Below are 27359 nucleotides of genomic sequence, written 5' to 3'. Positions count from 1 at the left end.
TTGCCTGTCTCTCAATGGCACACTGTTAAGAATTAGCCAACTTTGTTTTCCTAGAATAGCTAGCAGTGCCAGTGGGAGCCCAGGTTCAAATCCTCCTTAGTGGGATTGGGAGCCTGGCTCAGGGTCCCAGCCTCTTTGACCTTCAAGAGCAGCACAGACCTTCTGTCCTGGACACCAGCCCAGGGACTTTCCCCTCCCGGGACAGAGTCCGGAGATGGTTCCCCACACAGGCTCCAGCAGGTTACAAAAGCCACTGTTCCTTTTTATCTCCTTTGAGGCAATGCTTGCATCACATATTTTTTTCCTTTTTGTTCTTTTTAAAATTACAGAAGTTCTGCACATTCATTTTAAAGATTTGTTAAGTATATAGAAAAAGCTTTTTTCCGTTGGCTATAAAGAATGTCAGTGTAACAGCTGGCAAATCTGAATCAGATCTATAAATTAGAAATAGCCTTGTATCAGTGTTAATTTTCTGTTTTTGAGAACTATACGGTGGTTATGAGAAAGAATATCATTATTTTTAGGAAAAACGTATAGAAATATCAGGAGGTAAAGGAACAGTCTTCTGTAATTTAGTCTCAAGATTTCAAAAAAAAATAGAATCGTAGAACAAATGTGTACTAAATTTATGGAATCTGGGTGAAGGATATGCAAGACTTCCTTGTATGGTTTTTTTTTTAATTTTCTGTAAACCTGAAATTATTTCAAAAATGAAGATTGTATATATATATATATGTGTGTGTATATATATATATATATATATATATGTATTTGTGGGCAGCAGTGAAAACTCCATTTTGCAAAAGCATAATTCAGTTGCGTATCTAGAGAATTCAGTTTGAAAGTAGTCACTAACCTTTAACAATAACGTGACTTATGTTAAATGAATTGAATTTATTCAAAGTGAAACCTGGTAGTCCTGCTCCCTCCCATGGGCTAAACACACACACATACACACACACACACTTACACGCTTTGTAGCATGTACCCAGAGATGCCCCCCACCCCTCAGTCTGCAGAATACAGTAGACTCCAGTAGAATGCCCCTTAAGATATCTGTGGGTCCCAACTACTCTTGTGTAGTTAAGGACACTGAGACCTGAGAGCTAGATGGGCCTCGAACTTAGCGGCTGCTTAGTAGCAAGGAGGAGAGTTCGTTCAACCAAAGAGTTCATTTACACCGCTGTTCCTTTCCACAAAAGGTCCAATGTCTTTAAATTTCAGGATTAGGACCCATGGCTTTTGGTTATTAATCTAAAGACCTTTCCACTATATTCTAGCTCCCCTGGTTTGCTTATTGATTTATAAGGGTTCACACAAAAGATAAATTAAGAGTTTACTCATGATTTTTGAAAAGGATCCATAGGCAGGGTTCCTTTAAATAGTAAATTTCCTCATAAAGCTTTTGACCTTTTTTTTTCTTTTCTTTTCTTTTCTTTTCTTTTCTTTTCTTTTCTTTTCTTTTCTTTGTGTGTGTGGGGGGTGAGTCAATTTACATGCAATTTCTCAAAGCAAATCTTCCTTAAGGCTCCTGTTTTACCTAGCAGTTGCAGGCATTATGTTAAGACGCCCCATCTGATGGACAAGTGAAACTTGATTCAGTTCAACAAGTTCAAATCACCCATGGTTTGCCAGGTGCAAACTCCAGAGAATCCAAAGATGCATTTGCAACTCTGCCTGACCGCAGGGAGTACAGTGTCTAACATGAGGGAGGGACTTAGGAAGGCATGCAAGATCCATTAGAGGACCAAACAGCAGGTGCTAGACCCTGTAGTACAGCTGAGTGTAGATGCTATGAATACTGAGAAAAGGAGCCTATTTGTCTGTTGGTAGGAGTGAGGACAAGGTGAAAAAAAAAAGGGGGGCATCAGTGTGAAGGTGTGGCTGAGCAGGACCTTAATTTCAGTGTTCCTCAATAAAGCAGGTTTACCAATAAAGTAACCTAGTTGATAAAGTGGCCATACCAGCTCCTGGAAAGTCCCACCAAAAATCAGTAGTGGGAATAGATCCAGACCACCAATTTTACACACGTTCCCATAATTAAGTCTGTGTCAGAAGAATTCGACTCTCTCTCTCGATTGATGGGAACACAGATACATAAACATGTATATATACACATATGCGTGTATACATACATGTAGATCACATATCCATGCAATGTTTCTTTCTTTTAGAAAATTCTTTACTCAACAAAGAAAGCCACATGCTTTTCCTCCTAGTTTTTTATTTTTTAAGTTAATTAAATGGGACTAACTAGCGTTTATTTTGCTATTATTATGTGCTAGGCCCTGGACAAGCCCTCCTTTGTGTACTCCCATTTGTTGTTCCCACCCTATAAGACATTGACTATTATCATTTCCATTTTACAAAAAAAAAAAAAAAAGGAGGTCCAGAGAGGTTAAGCAAATTGCTAGAGGTCACACAGCAAGGAAGAACCAGAGACAGAATTTTAACCCAGCCCTCTCTTGCTTCAGGATGGGACTTTAGAGACTGGGATGTGAAGGAGGAGAGCCTATGAAACCCTAGGAGGAGGTGTGAATACTGAAAAGTCAGCCTGTCCTCACTGCTGACTGAAGCTCCTACCGAAGGCAATGTCCTGAAGTTGGGTCTAGTGAAAGAATGGGGATCCCACTACTATATGAACCAGACCCCTGAGGCTCTGTGTCTGAATTTCTCCAGAGCAACTGCTCTCTGACAGCTGGCTCCCTTGCGAATCTCCTGCATCCTCATTTGGCTTGACATTATCAAAATCCGTTTAGGTTTCAGCAGTAGATTAGCGGGCTCGTGGGTGCTGATTTCCTGCTTCTTTTTCATATCCTGTCATTAACCCAGCAACCCCTGAAAGCCCAACAGACATGAAGGAAAGCCCGTCTTATTAAGTTTAAAGATGAATAATTTCTTTAAAATTCTATTTTTATTTTAAATGAATTCTCTAACTTGTTGCCACACTATGATGGCTGGGGTTACTTTTGGTCTCTAAATTTTTCTTCACCAGGGGTCTTTGCTATTACACCCCTTCCTTACCAGGTCCTTATATTATATCCCTTCCCCCAAAAGGCCTTAATGTGGGGGGAGGGGCAAGTCTGCCAACAGCAGCATTTTTAAGTACAAATTAGTTTTCAAATTATAATAATTAGAGCTTCTGATTAATGGATGATAACAAGTGTTTCCCCCGGACATGTCATTATTTCAGCAAAATAAACAACATTCTGTTTAGGCTGAGAGCCTTACAGATAATAATAATAATGATAGCTAATTTTTATTTAGGACTTATGTTGTACCTAAAATTATATTTAGAGCTTTGCATGGATTAGCTCATTAAATCCTCATAACAACCCTGTGAAATAAATAAGTGTCCCAACGGTACAGTCGTGGGGACTGAGGCCCAGAAAGCTGAGACACTTGGCAAGTGTCAAAGCCGGGATTTGAACCAGGGCAACCTCAGCCCAGAATCTCTGCTCTTCCATACTGTGTAGTATTCTTCCCCTCATAAAGAAGTATTCCATGTTCATTACCCACATAACATGTTTGAGAAGCAAACCATCTAGTTGCATTCTAAAGGTCTGACCCATTTGGGACTTACTTGTTTCTTCTTAACGATATTATGTGATGAAAGCTTCCACACTTCCTTTAGAAGCCCGTGCCCTGGTTTTATTATTCTCAAGGTCAAGAGTTTCTTTTTAAAGTCCAAATCATTGTTTCTCCTGCTTTATTTTAAGCCCTTGTTGACTTTTTATTTGATCTGCTATTGAGCTAAATAAAAATGAATCATCCCTTCTCTTATTTAAAAAAAAAAAAACAAAAACAAAAGGAAGGAAAAAAATAAAACCACTTCATACCCTCAAATCATCCTGTGTTTTTTTTTTATAATTTAGATATGGAAAACCTTCAGAGAGCCAAACATTTCTCCTCTCCATTTTACAGATGGAGAAAGTGGCACCAAGGTCATTTAGGAGTCTTGTCTTAATGCAGGGGCCAGATAGTAACAGACGAGGGTTGCAAAGTCAGGCAGCTTCACTAACCCTTCGTGCCAGCCTTCAGCAATCCCATGACCTCTCTTGACTGTCCAAACCTTTTGCATGGAATTGCAGCCAAAGATAGATAAATATTTTCAGAAAAGCCCATCTGTTGCAGAATGCAGAAGGGAGCTTGATTCTCATCCTATGCCCATGAGGCTAAAGAAGTCTTCCAACCCATGAGGCCATCAGCGTGATCGATTACAAAGTGAAAAGACCCCCAGAACTTCTTTCAGAATTTCCATCTGAACAAATCACAAATGGTCATTAGAAAGCGAGGCTCCACTTAGGTTCTATTCCCATTTAAGGGATCAGGAAAATAAGGCCCCAAGAGATGAACTTGCTTTCTTTGGGCAACAACCATTAACTCCCAGCTTTTCCTTAATTCTGTGTTTACAAATAAGAGCACCCTCAGGAGTGCAGAAGGTGCTGCTTCGTGGCTAATAAGAAATCCTCTTTAAAAATAGGTATTTCTGGGGTGCCCGGGTGGCTCAGTGGGTTAAAGCCTCTGCCTTCAGCTCAGGTTATGATCTCATGGTCCTGGGATGGAACCCCGCATCGGGCTCTCTGCTCAGCAGGGAGACTGCTTTCCCCTCTCTCTCTCTGCCTGCCTCTCTGCCTACTTGTGATCTCTGTCAAATAAATAAATAAAATCTTTTTTAAAAAAATAGGTATTTCTGCAACTCCTTTTTTTAGAATTCTGAAGGCATCCAATATTTTCTACATAGATGATTTCAAATGCAACAGAGATGCATTGCTGTCACCATGAGAGAAGTCTGATTTCCACATGTTACTTAGATCCCTCCCAGGGAAGGAGTTACCCCCAATATTACATTAGTCTGAGATCCAGTCCTTATTTTCTATTGTTACTTACTTTGGGCCAATGTTTGTTCACTGTTGCTTCCTTTTTTTTTTTCTTTCGTTTATGAAAGTGTCAGTATATTGGACTTGTTTCTGGCTGGGAAGAATAATTAAAGGCTACAAAAATTAAATTTGGTGCCAAGTTAATATCATTCTCATCTCCCCTGCTGATAATTGTACACTCCAGCACTATTCGAGGTTGTTGGAAGCTTTACATGGACTTCCCAGACTCCAGCTCCTACTGTATTTGATCAGTAAAGAGCAATCACAGAAGTTTAGGAAGCATTGTGCCAGTATTTCACATGCCCTGGGTTAGGAGTTTATACTTAACAAAGAACTTGCCACGAGTTTCATCTGCATTTTTTTTTTCAATGCCTGGCATGCAAATAAACAGAAATGTAAAACCAACAAACGTGTACTAATGTCACTGACTTGATGTCACTTCCTGTTTTGCAGTGCCCTGGTCATTGAAAAACAGCAGCATAGACAGTGGTGAAGCAGAAGTTGGTCGACGGGTGACCCAAGAAGTACCCCCAGGCGTGTTCTGGAGATCACAGATTCACATCAGTCAACCCCAGTTCTTAAAGTTCAACATCTCCCTTGGGAAAGATGCTCTCTTTGGTGTTTACATAAGAAGGGGACTTCCACCATCTCATGCCCAGGTATGATCACGCTCGATGCAACTATGAGTTTAAAGAAATTCCTGCTCCCTACCTACTAGGATGGCTATAATTGAAAGTTGGACAATAACAAGTGTTGGCAGGAATGTGGAAAATTGAAACATTGGTCTATTGCTGGTGAGAACATAAAACAGTGCAGTTGCTGTAGAAAAGAGTTTGACAGTTCTTCAGAAAGGCACACCTAGAATCACCATGTGACCAGCAATTCTACTTCTAGATATATACACACAGAGAACTGAAATGTTCTTTCTCATAAAAACATATACATGAGTGTTCAGAGCAACATTATTCCTAATAGCTAAAAAGTGGAAACAACCCAAATTTCCATGAACTGATAAATGGATAAACAAAATGTGACCTATGCATATAGCGAAATATCATTCAACTATAAAAAGGAATGAAGTGTTGTTACCTATTAAAACATGGATGAATCTTGAAAGTATGGTACTAGATGCAAAAGACCACCAACTGTATGATTCCATTTAGTGTCCAGAATAGGCAAACCCACAGAGACAGCAAGGAGATGAGGGATTGCCAGGGAGCAGGGAGGAGGGAATTGGCACTGACTGCTGGTAGTTATGGGATTTCTTTTAAGGGTGATGTAAATGCTCAGGAATTAGACAGTGGTGACAATTATACAACACAGTGAATATATTTTAAAAATTACTGAATTAGGGGCGCCTGGGTGGCTCAGTGGGTTAAGCCACTGCCTTTGGCTCAGGTCATGATCTCAGGGTCCTGGGATCGAGTCCCGCATCAGGCTCTCTGCTCAGCAGAGAGCCTGCTTCCTTCTCTCTCTCTCTGCCTGCCTCTCATTGTGCTTATAATTTCTCTCTGTCAAATAAATAAATAAAATCTTTAAAAAAAAATTACTGAATTATAAAATGGATAATTTATATTGTATAAATGGTATCTCAAAAAAAAAAAAATGACATTCTACCTGTTGAAGTCAGCTTCACCAGCTTGGAGGTTAATCCTTGGGCATTTTCATTTCAGGTATTCTAGTTATTGGATTAATTTGTTAAAATATCAGTAGGAGATATCCCAGTATAGCTAAGAAGAGTTGTGTAACCAAAATTCAGCCATTTCTCTGTGATTTCTCCTCCTTCCTCTACTGAGTTCCTTGGGATATCCTTGGCACTGTGAAAGTGATATTATCCCCAGTGTTGGGAATGAAGAGATTGGATTAGATTATGGATTTCCTTGTTTTCCCTCTCATCCATCCTTTAATTTGTCCTGGTAGCGATTTTACTATCTACACACCATTGGGTATAGATTAACACCCACCTAGCCTGGTTTTCTTTTCCAATAAGAATTGTATATCCCGGGCGCCTGGGTGGCTCAGTTGGTTAAGCGACTGCCTCCGGCTCAGATCATGATCCCAGAGTCCTGGGATCGAGTCCCACATCGGGCTCCCTGCTCTTTGGAGAATCTGCTTCTCCCTCTGACTTTCTCCCCTCTCATGCTCTCTTCCACTGTCTCTCTCTCAAATAAATAAATAAAATCTTTAAAAAAAAAAAAAAAAGAATTGTATATCCCGAGAAAAACCAAGTACGGTTTTCCTGCCTCATTGGCTTTCAAATCCAGCAAGTACAAAAGAAGTACATTAGGAAAATACCCTAGTGGAAGGCAAACTTCCTTGACTACTCATTATATCCAGTCAAAGCTGACTTTAAAATGTGCTGGAAAGGTATTCATCTAGAAAATTGAATTGAAAGAATTGAAAGCTCTAAACCCATTGGCAAATGCGAAGGAATCAGGCCACCATTTCTTTGTCTTTGGCTTGTGGCAGACATTGCTAATCGATGGCTGCACTTTTTCCTCAGTGAGCTCAACGCACAGTACCTCCAACAGAAACTTCATGGCAGCAGCCACTACCAACGTACCAGTGTTGGCTCTCAAAATGAAACTTCTTTGCAATTCCAACGTAATGACCTGAAAGGATCGAAGAATCAGTATAAAGGACTAGAGGAGGGCTGTGGGGCTCGTTGCCTGTTTTCTGTTTGTTTTGTTTTGTTTTGTTTTACCATACACCGCCCAGGCTATAGGGACCAATATGTGAAGTGGTAATCAATAAATCATCCATCCATCCATCCTTCCAGAAAAATATTCATTGGTCCAGACACTGATTATTCGGAGATGAGTTAACATAGCCCCCAACCAAGCAGAACTCCTGATACAAAAATTGCATCTGCTCTTCCAAGAGATTTTGCATCCAGAGAAAGAGAGGAGGTCAGGTGAGAGGAGTCCCTGTGGTATTTCTGTGACTTCTGGCCAGGCAGCAGGGTGCTGCTCTGGGAAGTTATGCAAATTGTGAGGTGGTGTCCTTGACCTTCAAGCTCCACTGATTCTACTACAGTACAATGAAGGACTTGCAGTGGTGAAATCTGCTTATTGGCCTTATTCAAGGAAATATGAACATGTCTCTGGGCACAACTGAGAATAACTTTTCTCTCAGCCGGTTGGATGCAAGGAGCTTTGCTGGAGACAAATGCTTTTTCCCGACACTCTTCCAAAGCACTGCTAACCCCCTTCCCTTGCATGCTCTGAACAACCAGTATCATGGAAAAGCAAATGATCATGGCAAGTCAAGTAGGTAACTCCCTGTAACTGAGTGATAGTGGACAGCAGCAGAAACATACTCTACCCAGTTTCCCTGCTGTTCTGACATTGCAGGACTCAAACCCTCAATGACAATGTCTTTTCTTCTTTTGTGGCTACACCACACTGTCCATCTCCTGCCAGGCTAGTGATTGTTCTAGCGGTCGTCCTCTCAAAATAGCTCCACTCCAGGGACAGCCTCATCACAGTTCAAGGGAAGGGAAATGAATAGGCATGGGCTGATGTACGCTGAGGGTTTCAGTCCAGCTGCCAATTTGGGAGTTTAGCGTGCACTAGAGGGTCAAGTAAGCGAGACACTGTGCAGATGCTTAGAAATGGACAAGACAGGTACAATATAGGGGCGCTTCTTAAAAAAAGAAAAAGTGAAAAAACCGACTCCCTACACATTTTCACATTCAGTCACTGTCATTACATGCATTCATGTCCATTTGATGAGCTACATTTCCTCGAGGAGACGGTGCTTAGCTCCTTGCAGAGACAGGTGACTAACTCACATCTCGTACCGTTATAGAATTTCTCATTTCTATTGGCATATCCTATCAAGGAACATAAGTTCTAGGGGATTGGCCGTCTAGCCAAGGTGACTCATTTGAGCTGGAAAGAGAGCAAGAGAAAGAGACAGGAAGGGGAATGGTTATGAAATTCTATTGGCTGTGTTGCATGAAATAGCTATGCTTAAATTTTATGGAGTATCATGCTTTGACCAAGAGCCTACAAGTTTTAGTATCCTTGTCCAAGGATATTAAATACAGAGGAGAATCCTTTCTTACCTGCTTAAATTTTTCAAGAATCAGAGTGAGTCCCAGTAGACTTTTTGAATGTAGTTTTTTATAGCAATACAGAGGCAACGGGGCATGGGGGAGAAAGTACGGCAATTGTAGGATGGAGGCCCTGCTGCATATTAACCAGGAGACCTCAGACTTAGCCCTTAACATCTTTTAGCCTCAGTTTGTCTACCTGTGTTACCAGGCTCGCAATGCTGCTGTAATCGCACTAATACATCAAATGTAGAATGGGAAAACACTTTGTCCACTAAAGCACAATATAAAGATAGCATATGCAAGTGTTTCATGGTACTAAGAAATTCCGTGTGGTCCTAGCAAATACTGTATATAGATGAGCAATTATGTAAATATAGCTTTTTAAAGTAAAATTAATTTTCTAGTGTGTTTGCCTTCTTATGGAAGAACAAATTGTATTTTCATTGTAGAAAAAAATTTCAGGACAGAGAAACCAAAGGAAGCAAAAACTGCCACAATTTTAACCCCTTTTGGTAAATGTTTACATGTATTTTTGCTTTAATAAAATCTATCAGTTTGCAGGGGTGGGTGGACTAAGAATCTAAGTGGCTTAAAATAACAAAACCTATTTCTCATTTACCAGGGGTGATTTTGCCCCCAGCACAGATGCTTTTAGCAATGTTCAGGAATATTTTTGCTTGTCACATGGGGACAGAATTGCTCCTAGTGACTAGTGGGTCAAGCCTAGGGACCCTGCTAAACATGCATAGGACAGCTTCCACGACAGAGAATTACCCCTCCCAGAATGTCAATAGTGTTGAAATTGGGAAACCCCGCTTCACACGTTCGCATCGATTGAAGAAGATTGGTGCATTGTCAGCCTCGTTCAAGGACACAGACCTATGGGGCCTTCCCTGTCAGGCAGATACTCATTCCCTGTAGCAAGGGAAGGAGAAGATGGTGAATTCTGGACCAACCCCTGAATACTTATGCTTGGAAGTGACGCATGTCTTTTAAGCCCTTGTCCGACGGACCAAAGCAAGTCCTATCCTAACTTCAGTGGAGCAGGAAATACAATCTTCTGTTGACCCTGAGATGTGGAGCACCAGATAAATCAACGAGAAGCCCTACTGACTTCACGATAAAATGTTGAGATACCTGTCCTTGTGGCTAGTATTTGTGTACACCCTTAATTCTTTCCTGAAAGTCAACCCTTGAGGACTTAGTATGAATTACCAAATTGTCCCTCTGGAAGTTTCCACCACTTAACGCACCCTACGTTCCTAACTACCAGCCCAGGGCATAATTGCCCATTTTATTTACCTGAATCCTTACACTGAGTGTTTTCCTTGTTTCTTCTTTGTCCACTTGAAAGGTAGTTAATATCTATATTGGCTTTTAAATGCAGCATTTTGACACCCTGTATGGCCTTTTTTAAGACCTAGAAAAAAAAAACAGAACAAAGTCAATATAAGCCAATCTCAGCCACGCAGTTCGAATTCTTAGCAAGAGTGGTGTGTGAGGAAGCCTAGTGCATCTTGCCACGTATTTGAAATCGGACAGACTGGATCAGATTTGCTCAACCCCCTTTCTAGAAAGGAAACCAATCAGACTTGAATAATAATAATAATCTGACCTGGCTATGGTGCCAGGCATCAAAGGAAATTTCAGTGACTTGCTGCTGCAAGTCAGGGTCTTGGGGGGTTAAGGCGGTGAGCAAGCGCGCTTGACAGTTCATCACCGATTGCTACTGATATGTCAAGCCAAGTAAAATCCTTTGTGAGAACCAGTCAATAATCAGCAAATGAGGTACATGATTAACCTGAGACAACAAGATGCTCTTACCGCTTGGGAGCCCTGCTGAGACTCACCTTCTCCACAGTCCTGTTTAGCAAATATTAAAAATGCCTATTTCATCACTCAGACTGATGGAGCCGTGAGCCCAGTGACTTCCAGAGACAACTGAGGAGCAGAGGGTGGGCTCGCAGCCCCCGTGGGGTTCTTAGAGGGAGATGCTAGGGATTGTATGGCAGTAAGATGAAGCAGACGCCGAAGACCCCCTGGGCTTTACATTGAGATGTGACTGTGGGATGGGAGCGAAACCAGCCACCAGACACATTAAACAATAGAGAACTGCATAAAAGACCACGAACTGCTCCAGGATCATAGGAAATCCTCGCGAGTCCGGGAGGTGGAGCGTGGGTGGACCAAGATAAAATGAGCTGAGCACGCGTTCCTATTTGTCTTCATCAGCTGAATTCCCCTAAATGACATTTTTTAAAGCACATTTATAGATGGTGATTAGTGATGTTAGCTTTTGCCCCCTCGGGCTTACCCCTTTCTGATTCAGTGCCTTCTTTGAAAATGAACTCTCACTTTTCTTTGTCCCCTTCTCTCTCGCCCAAGTACGTAAATGGCACACTGTTGCAGTCCTAGTTGGGACTGGCCAGATCCCTGAGTGCTCTGAGCACCTTGCTTCACCCCCCATGCTGCCATCTCCACGCCCTCATGGTGCCCACTGACCAGTCAGATGGGCTCATCCCAGACTCCCCCCATTCTGGGGCAGCCGTACGCTTCACTCAGAGGGCATTCCAGGGTACGACTGTCGGCTTGCATAGCGCGTCACATAGCGATTTATCTGCCTTTCGGAGGGAGGCATATTTTTACAGGCATGTTTTTCAGACCATTTCTTTCCCAAAGAATTTAAAGTATGGAGAAAGATTTTGTGAAACCAAGAGAGATTTGGTTTCTTCCGTATGGTGCTGAAAGTGCTTTTGGAAGGGTCTTCCTCAGGAGGCCCCTTGTGATTATCTGTTGCATCCTAACCAGAACTGAAACCGCCACTTGGGGGAGCAGACACCCCCCTGGGCAGCCACCAAGCAGAGCTTGGAGAAATCTCCAGGGATGTTTGAGATTTTATAAGAGAGCTGGCACTGGTGGGAGGTGGGGGAACAGGGGAGGCCACTGCAGTTGTTTTTCAGGAAGGGTCATGTTTGAGAACATGGAACTCAGGAAGAAAGACGGAAACTGGGAAGGCAGGGATGAATAACAGAGGACAGCCCCACGTCACGTTTTTAGACCGAATAGACTCTCAGAGGCGCTGTAATTTAGGAGTTGGCAAATTTTCTAGGCAAAGACCTTTATCTTCAAGTGAGATCTTATGTAGAACGCCATAAATAAAATGGATAAAAGCAATGATTTTATTAGCATAAATGTAGTGTATAGTTCAAATCCATATTTATTATAACATTAATCTTGGTAAATGTATGTTTACTGTATGTGTAACTGAGAGAAAAACTATATATAGCTACGCAGATAGAGACACAGGGAGAGAGACTAAACTCGTGATGGTGGTCACCTCTTGGAGTAGGTAAGAACAGGACTAAGAATTAGATTCAAAAGCACTTGCTTTTATCCATAATAAAATATTAACAGTAGAGCAAACTCCTTCCCCATCCCCAGCACACAAACACAGAGATTGGAAATAAATATGACAAAATGTTAGCATTTATTCATTTGAGTGGTTCGAATATGGGTATTTGCTACCATATTCTTCATACTTTTCTTAATTTTTATGATGTCTCTCTCTTTAAGAAAAGTGCATTTGTGACAAGCTTGAATCTATTTTGAGTAAAAGAAGCATTAGGAGGCTATAGATGGTGACTATAATCTTATATCACTCTCAAGATTCAATTTATTTATATACTTTGTTTTGTTTGCACCGTTTTAAGAAAAATCACAATGAATACACACACACGCACACACACACACACACGTAGTTGCAAATCACAGCAGTATTTTCTTTAATCATTTCCCTTACCGGCTCTGACTACTCTTCAATTAAATTGATCCACAAGCTTGAAAGAGGAGCGATAGGAAATAATTGTTTCAAGACTAAATCACTTCAGATACCCAACAACTATTTCCATCCCTTGCCTTAAATACAGAAATAGAGAGGTTGCACCCTAATCTTAAAGTTAGCTTTGAAACTGTCTTCACTAAAATACACACACACACACACACACACACACATGCACGTGTATAGATACATATAGATACAAATATAGTTACAGACCTATGATACAGAGATATATAGATATACCTATACTCATATATAACCTGTATGAGACATCTTACATGTCCATTTGAAATTGCACTCCTGGTGTCACATTCTGGCGCGAACTTGTATTTCTGCTCTATGCGGCATTTGGTGGAACAGGATCCTCCACGACATTTGCTTATACAACTTTATCCGAGCAAACACACACCAAGGAAAACTGCTTGCAGATCGATAAGCTTCCTAATAAAAGAGAGTTACAGAAGTTCAAGTCCATGTTCAGAGATATCAAGAAAAATTGTATTCCAACCTCTTCACAGAAATTAATGGCTTTGAAAATGTTAATGGAAACCCCTTTCAGGTTAAGGATGTTTCATAGGGAAACAAAAGTTGTTATAAGACAAAAATATCCATTAATCATCTGATCACTTACAAAAATGTTCTCCTCTTGGAGCTCCCTCCCCATGTAGCACTACTTATGGTCATAAGAGTCAGCATTAGCTGGGAGCTCAACATGCCAGGACTGTTTCCCGTGAATTATTTTATCCTCACAATGATGCAGTGAGGTAGGCACTAGGAGGAGCAGCTCCATTTTACACGTGAAAGAATGGACACAGCATTCAGAGCAGCAAAGCTGGTCCGTCCGGGGCCGAGCAGTGAGACCCCTCTCTTTCCTCGTCGCTGGTCAGCACTCTTTTCCAGGAGCTGCCTGCACGCAGTGCAAGGTAAACCCCACCGCTGATGGACTGCAGTTACAGCTCTTGCACAGACCAGAATTTCATTAAATCAGTGACAGTGGTGCCCAAGATCTGCCTTCAAGTGCCAGAGGAAGTCTTGAGAAACAGGGCTCCTGCTGAGGTAATGCAAAGAAATATACAGCGGTAAGAAGTAACAACGAGGTGACGAAATCGGCCCTTCTGAGAGGAGGATTATAATAACATCAAGAGAGGTCCTAGGACATCTGACAGAGACGTCCAGTGTGTTTACAGAAGCATCCCTTTTGACTGTTCACCAGTCAAGCTCAAGTGATGCTGCATTGTTCTCGAGTGTTCCATCGATTTGGAGATGCACATAATGCTCGTCTTTGACATCCCGAGACCAGGATATGTTTTGCGATCGATGCAGCTGAGAGACAATGAAATGTTTGCCGTCGCATTTTTGTGTATGGATGAAAACTAAACGTGCATTCGAACAATTAGACTGTAGTTCCTAATATAACCTGAATTTTCCTAAGTCTGAGATGAAAATAATTTGTTCTTAATTAGAGCTTCATTCTTCAAGATAAAGTCCTACCTCTGTTCCCATTTGTTAAGGGCATTCATTTTAAGTGGCCTTTTATTAAGTCCAAATATGCTCAGATTATTGATCCTATTGTAGATATCGAGTCAGTTTGGGGATTTAAATATAATTTTCAAAATATGTAAATAAACAGATAAAAATAAAGCTTCAGTAAACATTCTGCAGAATGCCGATGCCACTGTTCCCAACACAAATAAGCATGGGCAGAAATGTATGGACCAGTCCAGACTGCCTGGTCTTGAACTTCAACCTCTAGTACTCCGAAGCTGCGTGGTCTTGGCCAAGTCATTCAGCCTCTCTGTGCCTCCATTTCCTCATCTATAAAATGGAGACAGTAATACCACACATTCGTAGCACTGCTGTGAGGTTTAAATGAGGTAATCTTTATTAGGCACTTGGAACTGTGCCAGTACATACTAATTTAAAAAAAAAAAAAAGAAAAAAGGAATGATAGAAGCTACTGTACCATGTTTTTCTAAAGCATCTATAACACAAGCCCCCAAACAAACAATACAAATTTCAATTTTTTTTTAAGATTTTATTTATTTATTTGACAGAGAGAAATCACAAGTAGATGGAGAGGCAGGCAGAGAGAGAGAGAGGGAAGCAGGCTCTCCGCTGAGCAGAGAGCCCGATGCAGGACTCGATCCCAGGACTCTGAGATCATGACCTGAGCCGAAGGCAGTGGCCCAACCCACTGAGCCACCCAGGCGCCCACAAATTTCAATTTTTTAAATTGATAACCTTTATTCGTGTTTTTCTCATTATAAAAACAATATATGTTGATGCTAGGAAACATCGAAAACATTTTTAGTGTGTTTTCCCAACAGTTTTCTGTTCACATGTAGCAATCGTTTTTACAAGTATAGGATTATACCATACATGCAATTTCTACCCTGATTCTTTACATAAAGATAGGTAGGGAACATCTTTCTATATCTGAATATTCTTCCGTAAACTCATTGCAAATGCTTCATAAATAGTCCATTCTAAAGATTAAAAATTTTTGGAACCAATCTCCCTTTTTCAGCATTATTATCCTACTATAGAAAACATCTTTGCAGGTTTATGTTCATGTATTTTTTTAATAATTTCCTTATGATGAATTCTTAAGAGTGGAATTGCTAGCACAAAGGATTTATAGTATGTCAAGCTTTTATAACAATAATAATAGGCATAAGAATAGCTGACAGTGATTGCTTACCATGAGCCCGGCCCGACTCCTAATGGCCCTCAGAGGTAGGTGCCTTTATTATCGCTGGCGTAGGGATTAGAGAGTGGAGATTCAGAGGGCCAAAGTAACTTGCCCAAGGTCACGCTGCTGCTGCCTGGGAATACTGAGACCATGCTCTGAGAGAAGCTGCCTGGTGCCTGGAATTCTGTTCCTCTTCGGTGCTTAAGAAGCCATTTTGTGACTGGACACATTCCCAGTTCTCTCCTTCTCTTCAAGGATTTGATTCATTTTCACAACCAACCCACATAAGACCCTCCTATTGATCTTGGGAGGGCGGGGAGCCAAATGTGACATTTTTGACAAGCCGTTGGCTAAAGACCATTAGATGGGGATGTGCGGTAAATAAGAACTCACCTCAGCAAGGCACTGAGAAGTAAAACCTCCATTTTCCTGGCCTTGTGGGAGAGGTTTTGCACCTCCCGGAATAGCCTTGAGGTATTCATCAATTTCACTGAACTTGACCTCTGCACTGTGGCTCACTTGGTCTTCAGAGCAATACCTCCTACCTGCCCCTCTCCAGGGTTGGATCGAAAGACAGCATGATCAGGGCATGAGCTTGTGGGAAGACAAAGTATGAAATCAATCCATCCGTGCATTCAACAAATGTTCATTGAATGCCTATAGTGGGAACACAGAGATAAAAAGCATTGGCCCTACTTTAAGGAGATGGAGCCCTGACATGTTGAGTGACAATGACAGCGTGACATAGGGAGGGCTGTGAGATGTGCAACCGGGCGCACATTCCAGAGTGTCAATTCTGGAATTGGCCTGCTCTGGGCCAATTGAATTTTATTGAATCTTGAATCTTATCTCTGCTCTGTAGTAGCTGAATGTTTATAGCCAAGTCTCTCTAGATTCAGTTTCACCATCCATGAAGTGAGGTCTATACATCATCAGGTTGTTGTGAGTATAAATGAGATAATGCCTAGCAAATAGTGAGCACCCTACGGAGATCCATCAGTCAGTCAGTCTGACGGCTACAACCCTTACAGCTCACTCACAGGTACCTGAGCAACCCTCGGTGTCTGCAGGGAGAATGGTAAGGCTTCCGGCAGAAACCAGCGCAGGCATGCAAACTAAGTTTTAGCTGGTCCTCCTCCAGCCCTTAAGCAAGACTGCAAAGATCAGGGTCTTCCAATGTGGCCAAGTGATTCCTGTCCCCCTCTCAATCGTTCTGTAAATATGTGAGGTGGCAGGGGGTCAGGGTACCTCTCCTGGGGCACAATGCACTTTGCATCCAGCCATGTCCAGTCCAAGCACAGCTCCCCGTGGGATGGGAGAGGGTGGACGGCAGGCCTCCTGCTAGCACTCCTCTCTTGCATGTTTCCTGAACCAATGCTGTATAGCATTTACGGACTTTGTGCTTGCTCCTTGTGCGATAACTAATTAAACGTTAGCTATGACGATTATTAAAGAGTTGGGTACAGGAGATTTAAGAGCATAAAAATAGGCCAACAGATATAACCTGTGTGGGATTTGAGGAGAGCTTCCCGGAGGAGATGCTAGACAAACAGATAAAGGAAGAGGAAAGGGAATGGAAGATCTTTCCAAGCAAAAGACAGGGAAGATATCCCTTATTGTGTGCGCTGTGTTGAAGCTTCCCATGATGATTGTTCCCTTTTTAAAAGCTGCGCTTTTCTTTAACCGTTGCTTGCCAACAAGGATATAGCATTTCCTCCCTGTACTGGCTCTTACAAGACCAGGAGTGACGGAGGAGGATGACCCCTCTGGCGGTTTTGAGGCTTGGCCCTGCGTGGAGTGGTTGCATGCTTACAGCCATGTACACAGCCCAGCCAGGAATGCGTGTTAAATCAAAGGAAGAAGTGGCCCCATACCACGAGGCTCAGAGTCACTCTTATGAGAGGGAATGGGTACTGAGAGAAGGTCTTGGAAAGAGGAGATCAGGACTTCAAGTTTTCAACTGTTTCTCCCTGTTCTCAAAAATTTCATATGAAAGGCTTAACAGTCTCCCAGGGAGATCCTGTCTTCCAATAGAGTCATCATTCTGCCAACAGCAGGCCATAATATTGGATTCCACCAACATTAGCTGAGCACCTACTATGTGTCGTGTCTCAAGGAACTGCAGCAATGGACAAGGCAGAGCTGGTCCTGCCCTGTGGGGCTGGTGGACCATGGCATTAAGACCCCTCCAAGAGGGGCGCCTGGGTGGCTCAGTGGGTGAAGGCCTCTGCCTTCGGCTCAGGTCATGATCCCAAGGTCCTGGGATTGAGCCCTGCGTCAGGCTCTCTGCTCAGCGGGGAGCCTGCTTCCTCCTCTCTCTCTGCCTGCCTCTCTACCTACTTGTGATCTCTGTCTGTCAAATAAATAAATAAAATATATTTTTTAAAAAAAAGACCCTTCCAAGAAATCCCAGGGAGCTCCAGCCACCAGAGAGCGCATTGTCTCTGCCCTGCCCTTGCCTCATTGTTTAGGGATTTTCCCTGTTTCCCTTGGCAACCTACTCTGGAAGAGCTACATGGCAGGCCTGCTGAGATGCTCATCATATCTCTTTAGGTAATTAATCCATTTATATTCATTTTTATCCTCCCCCCACCCCACCCCCTCATGTCAACCCCACCCCACCTCCCCCACCCTCCCCACCTCCAGCACAATACCAGAGACATTCAAAAAATCCTCATTTGAAATCTGAAAACCACCATTTTAGGCTTGATACATAGGGGAAAGGAGAATTGGCAGAACACTTAATCTGCTTATCTTCAGCCAGCAAACCACCAAAAACACTGCCAAGCCAAGAGGGCCCTCGTGGGAACCAGGCATGGTGAACACACCAAGAGAAGTTCTCTTCTTATTACAAAGAAAGCTCTAGTCTCAACTTTTATAACTGTCAGAGCACTCATTCTCTGCTCTTCCACCAGCCTCCCATCATGCTAAAAGGGAAATCTGAAGTTGTTCTGAAATGTGCGCTCTGGAAGGGCAAAGACTGTAGGGTTACCTGCTGGCAACACAGCAGTGCTTGACCGTCATAGGTGCTCGGTACATGTCTGATGGCAATTCAGTCACCAAACCTCTGCCCGCTGGCCAGCCAGCCATCTCCCCCTCACTCCCTCCACTCCCCTGCTCTGTCCCTCCTGCTTTCTCCTCAATTGTCCCAGTCACCGTCTCAGAGCATTTGCTTTGGCCATTCTCTCCTTCTGGAATGTTTCTCCACCAGGTAATCCTATGGCTCCTTCCTTGCTTTTGCCAGGCCTCTGCCCACACACCATGCCCTCAGTCCTTTCCCAACAAGGGAGTTCAAAACTGGACACTCCTTTATACTTTATCACAGACCCTACTTTCTTGATCTCACATCAGTTTAGGTGTAATTTACAAGCCACCCAAGATACACATTTTAAGTGTACAGTTTGATTCTCACACGGTGAAAACCTTATCTGTGTGAGTAAGCCCCACCAGAGTCGTGATCTAGAACACTACCACCTCTCAGAAGCCCCCTGTGCCCCATGCCTACCTCCTCTGAGCCCACCACTGATCTGCTTTCTTTCTGTAGAGATGAAATTTGTCTTCTCTAGAGTTTCACGAACAGGGAACCCTATGCTCTTTGGTTTCTGACCTCTCACTCAGCCTAATATCTGTGAGATTCACCCACATTGTGGTATCAGCGGCTCATTCCTTTTGTTGCTGAGTAGATTTCTAATTGTATGGATAGACTGTAATTTGTTTGTCCATTACTTGTTGATGGGCATTTGGATTGTATTTGATTTGCTTTCTGCTTTGTTCAAAGCTCTCATCAGTCCCTGACATTCTTTTCCCCCATGGCAATGTCATCCCCTGGAGAGCTGGAACCTTGTCCACAGGACTCACTGTTGGAGCCCCAGTGTCCAGAGCAGGGCCAGGCACATAGGCAGTGCTCAGTGTCTATTGAATGCACAGGTATTTTTACATTCATTTCCCTTTGTAACATAAGGCCTGGGCAAGGCACAAGTTTGTGAGCTATGCTTCAGATCTCTTCTGTGAACCCCAGTCTAGAGATCTTTAGGCCTTCCAGGTGAAACCAGATGTTAGCCCAGCCATGCCTGGCTAAGTGTGTCTGCACCCTGTGAACCCGCCTATGACTCTGAATTCCTGTGGCTTATTCCTCACTTGCCTGCCCTGTGACATCCAAGAATGGTGTTCACTGTCCTCGCTGGTTTCCATAAGAAATTTGGCCACATCTCCCCTTCATTTTCTTCTTTCCTTGGATTTGGGAGTATAAGGAGGGAGTCACAGGAAGAGGCTGCCCTGTGGCCTGGGGAGTCCCCAACACCTTATTGTTCTACCCTTCTTTCCCTATCCTCCCTCTAGCTCCATTTCTCATACCCAACCGAATTCTTCCTTTGTCTCTTGAGGATATTGTCACCCACACCCATGTTCCTTGGTTTCTTAATTTCTACACTGAACAGTTTGTTAAAGGGCTATTTCCCCCAAAGAGATTAGTAAAATTGTTCCATCTCGTTACACATGGGCAGGTACCTTGTAACCCATAGACACCCTAATTTTTGTCTTAGCACAGCAACTTCATGAGACAAAACAGATGCTGTGGGCCAAAGACATGGGATTCAAATATTGAAACAAGTTGTTTATGCCTTACTGTTTACACCCCTACTTCTTCTGCTAGAGGCTCTGCAGTCTTCTTTGGGAGCCCATTGTGTCATCAAAGGTCTTCCTGCCCTTGACCCATAGTACACTTTCTTCATCCCAGGGAACAGGAGAATAATGCCTTGCGCTCCCTCCAGACGAGCGAGGCTGGTCAACACCAGGTACCGGCCACCTCCCTGCCACACTGGGCAACCTGTAACACAGTGGGGGTAACAGAATGCTCTCTGAAGCTGACTCCCTACATGTAGCTCTCAGCTTTACCACTTACCAATCCCGAGCCAGTAAAGTAACCTCCCTGTGCCTCAGTTTCTGCATATGCAAATTGGGGCAAGAAGTCCTATTCAGTAGGACTGTTGGAAGCACTCAATAAGGTGGTACATGTGAATCTCCTAGAACAGTGCCCAGCCTCATTGAATGTGCCCTCATGATGTCATCTGGACAGTTAGCAAACAAAAATACTGCAAAACGGCAGTGTTGACTAAAATTTCCTAAAATCTTTCCTGCAGAGTTTACATCTTCTCAGGGGTCCTGTCACCAAAACCCCACCATGTTGGTATAGACTTTACTCTAGTACCATTTCCCTTGAGCTGAAATGTTTTCATTCTGTCAGTCAAGACCTCTACTGAGCCCCAGCTGTATACCAGGCACTGGATCTGTGTTGAGTGAAACAGACAAGTCTCCCACTCTGCAGAGGCTTGTGTCCAAGAAGAAAGAGATGGACTACCAATCAAAAGATAATAAATTGTGCTGGTTTTAGAGAGGGATGCGTCTTTGCTGAGGAGAGAGACAAGCCGTCGTCGAGGCATTTGAATCGGGAATCAGGGATGTCCACTCTGAACTGGCCGTGCTTAGGCAGAGGCAGGATTGACAGGCAGCGGGCAGGTGTGAGATCAGGAGGAAGAGAAGGCCAGGCAGAGAGGCTACCTCGTGCCTGACCCCTGAGGCTGGGATGAGTTTGACAAGTGTCAGGAACAGAGAAGAATGGGGTGGCCCAAATACAAGAACAGAGAAGTTTGGAGGCGGCAAAGGGAGTTTTTAGACCAGGGAGGGCCAACAGCTAGCAAAGCCATCCCCATCTTCCTGGCACCCTTTTCCATCTACTCCACTGGGACACCGCCCTGTCCTCAGGTGTCCAGCCTGGTTCTAAGTCTGGCCCTAGCATCCCTGGGCTCTGCCTTCCTTCCCTTTCTCTGCTCAGCAGCATCCTTAGGAGACTCACACAGCAGGCCAGCCATGGGATCTGCCGGCAGAGGCAGCCGGGTTCTTGGGAAATTTGAAGCTACCTCCCATAGTCGTTAAGACTCACACAAATCCAAGTTCAAGTCTGTGCTTGGCCACCAACTACTGTCAAGGGCCCTGGGTACGTTACTTTACTTCTGTCATAGCCATTACTCTCTCCTGAGAAATGGGGATGCAAATCGGGTTTCTGGGAGGATGGAAAGAGATAACATATGTTAGCACTTGCCCTCATGCCTCGCACATAACAAGTGCCCAGAAAAATAATAGACGCTCCGGATTTTTGATGATGACTTTTCCCGCTGCTGTGCAGGAGGAGGTGGAATGGAAGAGTCGGGGATTCCATCCTTGCAGGTGTGTCCTACCCCCCCCTTCCTTATTTTTCGGAACTGAGCTTGGGTCCTCTCTGTCTTCCGTCTGCTCAGTCCTTACGGTGGGGTCTTGCAAAACGCCTTGTTGTGATCTACAGATCCAGGTGTCATGTCCTGTCCAGAACCTAGGGGCCCGTTCTCCTAGCTAGTGGACAAGCAGTCCCAGCAGTGCACGCGGCTGGGCCTAGCAGCCTCTAGTTCAGTGACTCGAACGCTCTAAGTCGGACCCGAGCTGGCATCCCGAGCAGCGCAGGCAGGCCGCCCGAAGGGAAGCCAGCCCCCGCTAGAGCACGGCCCTGCTGCTCTCATCCTTGCACATCCCCCCCTTAGCAGTCAACCTCTTTGAAGGAGAGAAAAGAAAGTGTGCTGAGCTTTAATGAGGAGTCGGCCGGGCTCCCTTTGCCACAAGCCTGGCTGGAGGCAGAAGATGAACAGGCCCCCGTGAGTGCCCCGCTGGTGCTAGTCGTCCCTGGATGTGACCCGAGACCCTGTGGTAATGTGGCTTCAAGCAGCCCTCGCTCACATGTGCTGCTCCCCTGCTGAGTACGCCTTGCCGTGGGAGGTAGAATCCACATCTGAGCTGGGACCAGGGATGCCGCCAGCACGGGGCACGGGAGCAGCAGGCCGTCCCTGGGAAATGTCACCATTTATTGTTTTTCCCGTCCACATCGACCCTCAGCAAGCAGAAGTTCCAAATGGCGATTAAGTTATTTCCCCCCTTCTCAGGGTCGTGGACCCTGTAATAACATCTTTCTGAAGGGCAATGAGTCTGTCTTTAACCTTGCCCTCCTTGGCAGGTGTGTATCGGGGTAGCTTCCAGAAGCATCTGTTGGCGGTATACTGCATGCCCGTGAATGCTCTCCCTTCTGGGGGAGTGGCAGACCCGGCTCGATGGTCCAGGCTCCTTTGCTCTTTCCTGCAGCTCCTCCTGCAAACCCACTAAGTTATCTTAATTACCATTCCTCCTTGGTCTCTGCCAAGAAGTGGGGTAGATTTATAATTGGATTGGTCAAATATTTGCTGTGGTTTTTTTTTTTTGCCTCTCAAGTGCTCGTAAAAGTTGCATTTTCCTGCCGCATTCAGTATGACTGATGACTCAAAGGCACGGTCCTCGTGTTGTGTGCCAACACAGGTTATTTTTCAAAGGCCAAGGAAAAAGAGAGAACTGGGAGTGGGGGGGGGGTGTTTATTTTGGGTTCTTGCACTCTCACTTTCTGGGTGGCTTTATTGCCGAGTCAAGAGAGACGAGCTGCCTTGAGAAACAGACTTCCTCCTGTAGCCAGCCCATGCACACATCCGTCCCCTGCTGGGATTTGGTCATGAGCCCCCTTCTCTCTTCCAGGGCTTCGGCAGATCTCTTAGATAGAATATGCTATGGAGCAACCTCTCAGTCATCCAAGCCCAGCACGATCTCCTGAGCATCCCTGTATCCAGGATTGAGCGTGATGCGGTCTGGGAACAGAGGAGACAGATGTCCCTGGTACTAAGCCTGAGTTATCCATCCCCAGTGCTGGGACATGAAAAAGAAACTCTGGCCAGGGCCTGTGCCATTGGAAAATGGCCTCCTTCTAGAGTCAGCCAGGCTGCCAAGGAAGCTGGCCAGACTGCAGTCTAGGAATCCGAGAGAGCAGGGGCTCTTCTGGACCAGATGGCCTCCCTGCAAACAGGCTTCTTCCTGAGCTCCCACACTGGTGCCCTAGCAGGCCATGTCTGCAGTTGGCTGCACTGATCTACCTTGTCTTTCTAGCCTCCAACCCCTCCCAAGGTTATAGCAGCCCTCAGTGGTCTCCATGACGCTGCTTATCACCTGTTCCTCTGCAAGTCGGGGAACATATAATCCAGACTGGAGCACTTTCTGGAGTGAAAGGAGGAACAAGAGGTGTCAAGTAGGACACCCCTGGGCAAACAGGGGTAAACAGACACCCCACATATAATAGGCTGTGGCTTGACGCCTTGGCAAGTATGCTGGAACCGTCCATGCTCTCGGCAAGTGAACTAGGAAGTAAGAGAAGCATAACATCCAGAGATCTCTGAGGGCTATGCTGAAGTAACAAGGAAGTCTCAACATTTCAGTGCTTCCATTTAAGAAATATTCACTGCTTGCTTGTGTCATAATTTCAGCCTTCCTGCAAGGGCTCATGCTAGGAATCAGGCCATTCCTGTCTTGTGGCTCTCCCATTGTGGGCTTGATGGCTGTTTCGGCACCTTCCAGAGGCAAAGAGGGATGGAGAGAGAGCAATAGGAGGTTATACCAGATATTCTACGGCAGGATCTAGAAGAAGGAGCCCATCCCACTACTTAAGTTCCATTGACTGAACACTACGACGTGCTCCCACCTGGCAGCAAGGAACCTGGAAAAGAGTGAGACCCTGATATGGACAAGGGTCAGCCATCACTCCCACAGAGGACACTAAGAAACAGTATCAAAGTGGGAAGGGAAGACAAAAGAAGGAACAGGGGAAGAAAGCAGGCATTGTACAGCATCCCACTGAGAACTGGAAAGGTGATGTCATTACGGCCTTATAAAGTCACCTTTCAAATCTTAATATATGTGAATGTGCAAACACCCACAACGTCCCATCACAGCCGTTCTGCACCGGCTGCTGCCTGATTCAGCCTCCCAAACTGTAATGCTACCCCTTCCTCTTGCATGAAAGAAAGCACATTAGGGAGTGCAAGTGATTATTACTAAGAGACTAAACCTGGACCATATTCCAATTTTTTTTTCTTTCTGGTGGAATTTATTTATGAATTTAGTATTTTATTCATTTGATATTTAATATTTACTGACCAGACTCTGCTCAAGATAAATGAGGGATGGCAGGGAATTATCATAACGGTAGCTCACACCTTGAGGCTTGTTCACTGCACACAAAGTGCGATTCTAAGCACTGCACATGAATTTATTCACTCAACCCTTACAATAGTGTTTTGACAGAATGTGATTATTGTCCCCATTTTAAGGATGAGGAGACTGAGGCACAGAGAACTTAAATAGCTTTTGCAAGTGTGGCAAGAAGTAAGTGGCAGTGCTGGGATTCCAGCTCTGAAGTCTTTTTTTTTCCCCCCAAGCTTTTAATTTATTTGACAGTGAGTAAGAACAAGAGCACAGGAGTGGACAAGCAGGAGGAGGGCCAGAGGGAGAGGGAAAAGCAGGCTCCCTGCTCAGTGGGGAGTCGGATAGGAGGCTCATTCCAGGAACCTGGGATCATGACCTACACTGAAGGCAGATGCTTAACGAACTGAGCCACCCAGGGGCCCCAGCTCTGAAGTCCACTTAACCATTCTGCCATGCAGGCAAAACCCCTGCCCCCCTGGAGTTTACATTCTTCTCATTAGACTGACAACACACATAAAAACAGATCATAGCAGTGTAGAGAGTGATGAGTGTTTTGAGAAAAGCAAAGCACGTTAAAGGGTAGAGGATTGAGGCGCATTGGACACTGCTGTTTCACACCGGCATGTCCCCATACCCTGTTTGACAGCCCCTGGCTTGCAGAGTCTTTCTTTAATGAAAACTGCCCTCCACTGCTGCTTTGGAGTGACTTGGAAGAGCCAGCGAAAATAGATGTTTTCTCTCTCCTCTGACAATACCTTTGCCCAGAGCCATTTGATTGGTTGGACAGTGAGCACTGCTGCTGGTTCTAAGTCATTTCTGTTCTTGGCCAGCAGGCCAGTTCAGCGAGAGATGACTGATGTCCAAATTAATAATGAGCAATGACCCCACACAAGTAATCACCTTCTCCCAACTTTTCTCATGGGGGTGATTTTCTGGACCCCAAATGAAGTATATTCTTCTCACCTAAGCACCGAGGAAGTTACGCTCATTCCTCTGGCTGACAGCAATTTGTAGACATGGGTCTGGGTAGCTGGACATTTACGAGGTTGCTAAGAAACAAATGCTTTGGTTACAAAGGTCTCCGAAAGCAGCTCTGGTTTGATGTATCACTGCGTATCATTTCTTTTATCCCATAAAGACACCCCTGACCAGTGGGATATGGGGTAGGGGAAAGCTAAAGAACAAATACTCGTTTTCTGAGAGATGAGGAAATTTCCACTTCCTAAGCAGCTGTCTGCCACCCCCGATGGAAAAACTGGAACCATGTACTTCTCTTCTCTGATCCTTATGATTAGCAAATAAGTAACTCATAGTCTGGAGGTACTTAGTAACATGGTTAGTACCTTCCAGGCACTGCCCGAAGCATTATGTCATGTCATCCTTAGAACATCTCCAAAAATTGAGTATTATTACCTAGTATGCAAACCAGGAGAAGGCTAAAAGTTGATTGACCCAACTTCAAACAATAGCAAGTAGCAGTCAGAATTCAAACCCACCTTTGCCTGATGGTAAAGCCTTTGCACTTCGGATTACAGATTCTTTGTTTTCAATGATCACTTTTCAGATGGGAAAAACTGGCAATTCTGATCATGGGGAAGTCGCATTAATAGATTCCTGGAGTTTAATTCTATGAAGTTCATGAAAGAGGTTATAGTCAATGTCTGTAACCTATAAAATCCTTTTTATGGAGGGGAAGTGGTGAGAGAGAGCTTAATCCCACAGTGATGGTTTTTATCTGCTACAGACCTGTGCTTTGAATGTTCTCTGGAAGTCACAGTGCAACTGACTTTTCCATGCAGTGATTTTGAAAGAGTTCACAAGATTAGCCCATTTCTACAGGGGTCTTATCGATTTTCTTGTCGACAAGTAAGAGACATTGGTGTCCTCTGCCTCTTCCCTCATCCCCTCTGTCCAGCCCACGGTCAAGGGGTGGGCTTTCTTAAAAATATTCCTCCAAAGTTGTCTCCTCTCCTCACTGACTGTCCTGATCAAGACCCCCGTCGTGTCATACTTGAGCTTCTATAATCACTCCCCAACTGGTCTTCCTGGTTCTTTTCATGTTCCCCTCTGCTGTATCCTGTCTGCAAATGAATTCCTCAAAACAGTCCTTTCGTTGCGTCAGTCACTGCTCAGAGATCGTCAGTGGCTCCCACTAACCCACCAGCAGATTTTGCCAATCTCTTGGGTCACACTGGCTTCCCCCATTCCCCTCATCTTGGTAGCCTTCATTGGCCACTCTGCCTCTCATTGATCCCTTCTAGTTAGAAGCCCACTTTCCACTGAAACAGAATTTCATATTTAATTGCTGGTTAATCTGAGAGATCTAGGTCTCAGTTTTTGCTTGGCTACGTAGTTGCTGTGTGACTTTTGACAAGTTGTTTGGCTACTCTGCCCCTCAGTTTTCTCATCTGCAAAATGAGATACAAAGAGTACTTATCTTTAGGGTTTTTGCGGGAGTAGAATGATATGAGGATGGCAGTGATGATGATCGCTAGCTAACACATATTTTGTGTTTGCTCTGTGCCAGGCACTGTTCCAAGTATGATCTTATTTCTCACAACAACCTGTAACTTACGTGCTATTTTTTTTGTTTTGTTTTGCAAATGGGGAAACTGAGGCACGGATAGGTAGAGCTAGTAAGTGAGAGATTCTCTCTCAGTTAGTCTAGCTGCACAGATCTCATCCTTTTTTTAAATTAAAGCATAGTTGACATACAGTGTTACATTAGTTTCATATGTACAACATAGTAGACACAACCCTCATTCTCTTTTTTTAAGATTTTTATTTATTTATTTGACAGAAAGTGAGAGA

General features: G+C 44.1%; 1 protein-coding gene across 9 annotated transcripts in view; it reads left to right on the top strand.

Moving 5' to 3' along the window:
* TENM2 (teneurin transmembrane protein 2) overlaps positions 1-27359 on the top strand; it is a 1882184-nt gene that overhangs the window by 1672532 nt on the left and 182293 nt on the right. For all 9 annotated transcript variants that reach the window (XM_082724104.1, XM_082724103.1, XM_082724105.1 and 6 more), the window contains one exon: positions 5334-5539. In XM_082724104.1, coding sequence (XP_082580230.1) covers positions 5334-5539 — 206 coding nt within the window. The remainder of the gene's footprint in view (positions 1-5333; positions 5540-27359) is intronic.

The sequence above is a fragment of the Mustela nivalis genome, assembly GCF_964662115.1.
Source record: "Mustela nivalis genome assembly, chromosome: 3".
Taxonomy (NCBI): domain Eukaryota; kingdom Metazoa; phylum Chordata; class Mammalia; order Carnivora; family Mustelidae; genus Mustela; species Mustela nivalis.
This window is presented reverse-complemented; position numbering and strand designations above follow the sequence as displayed.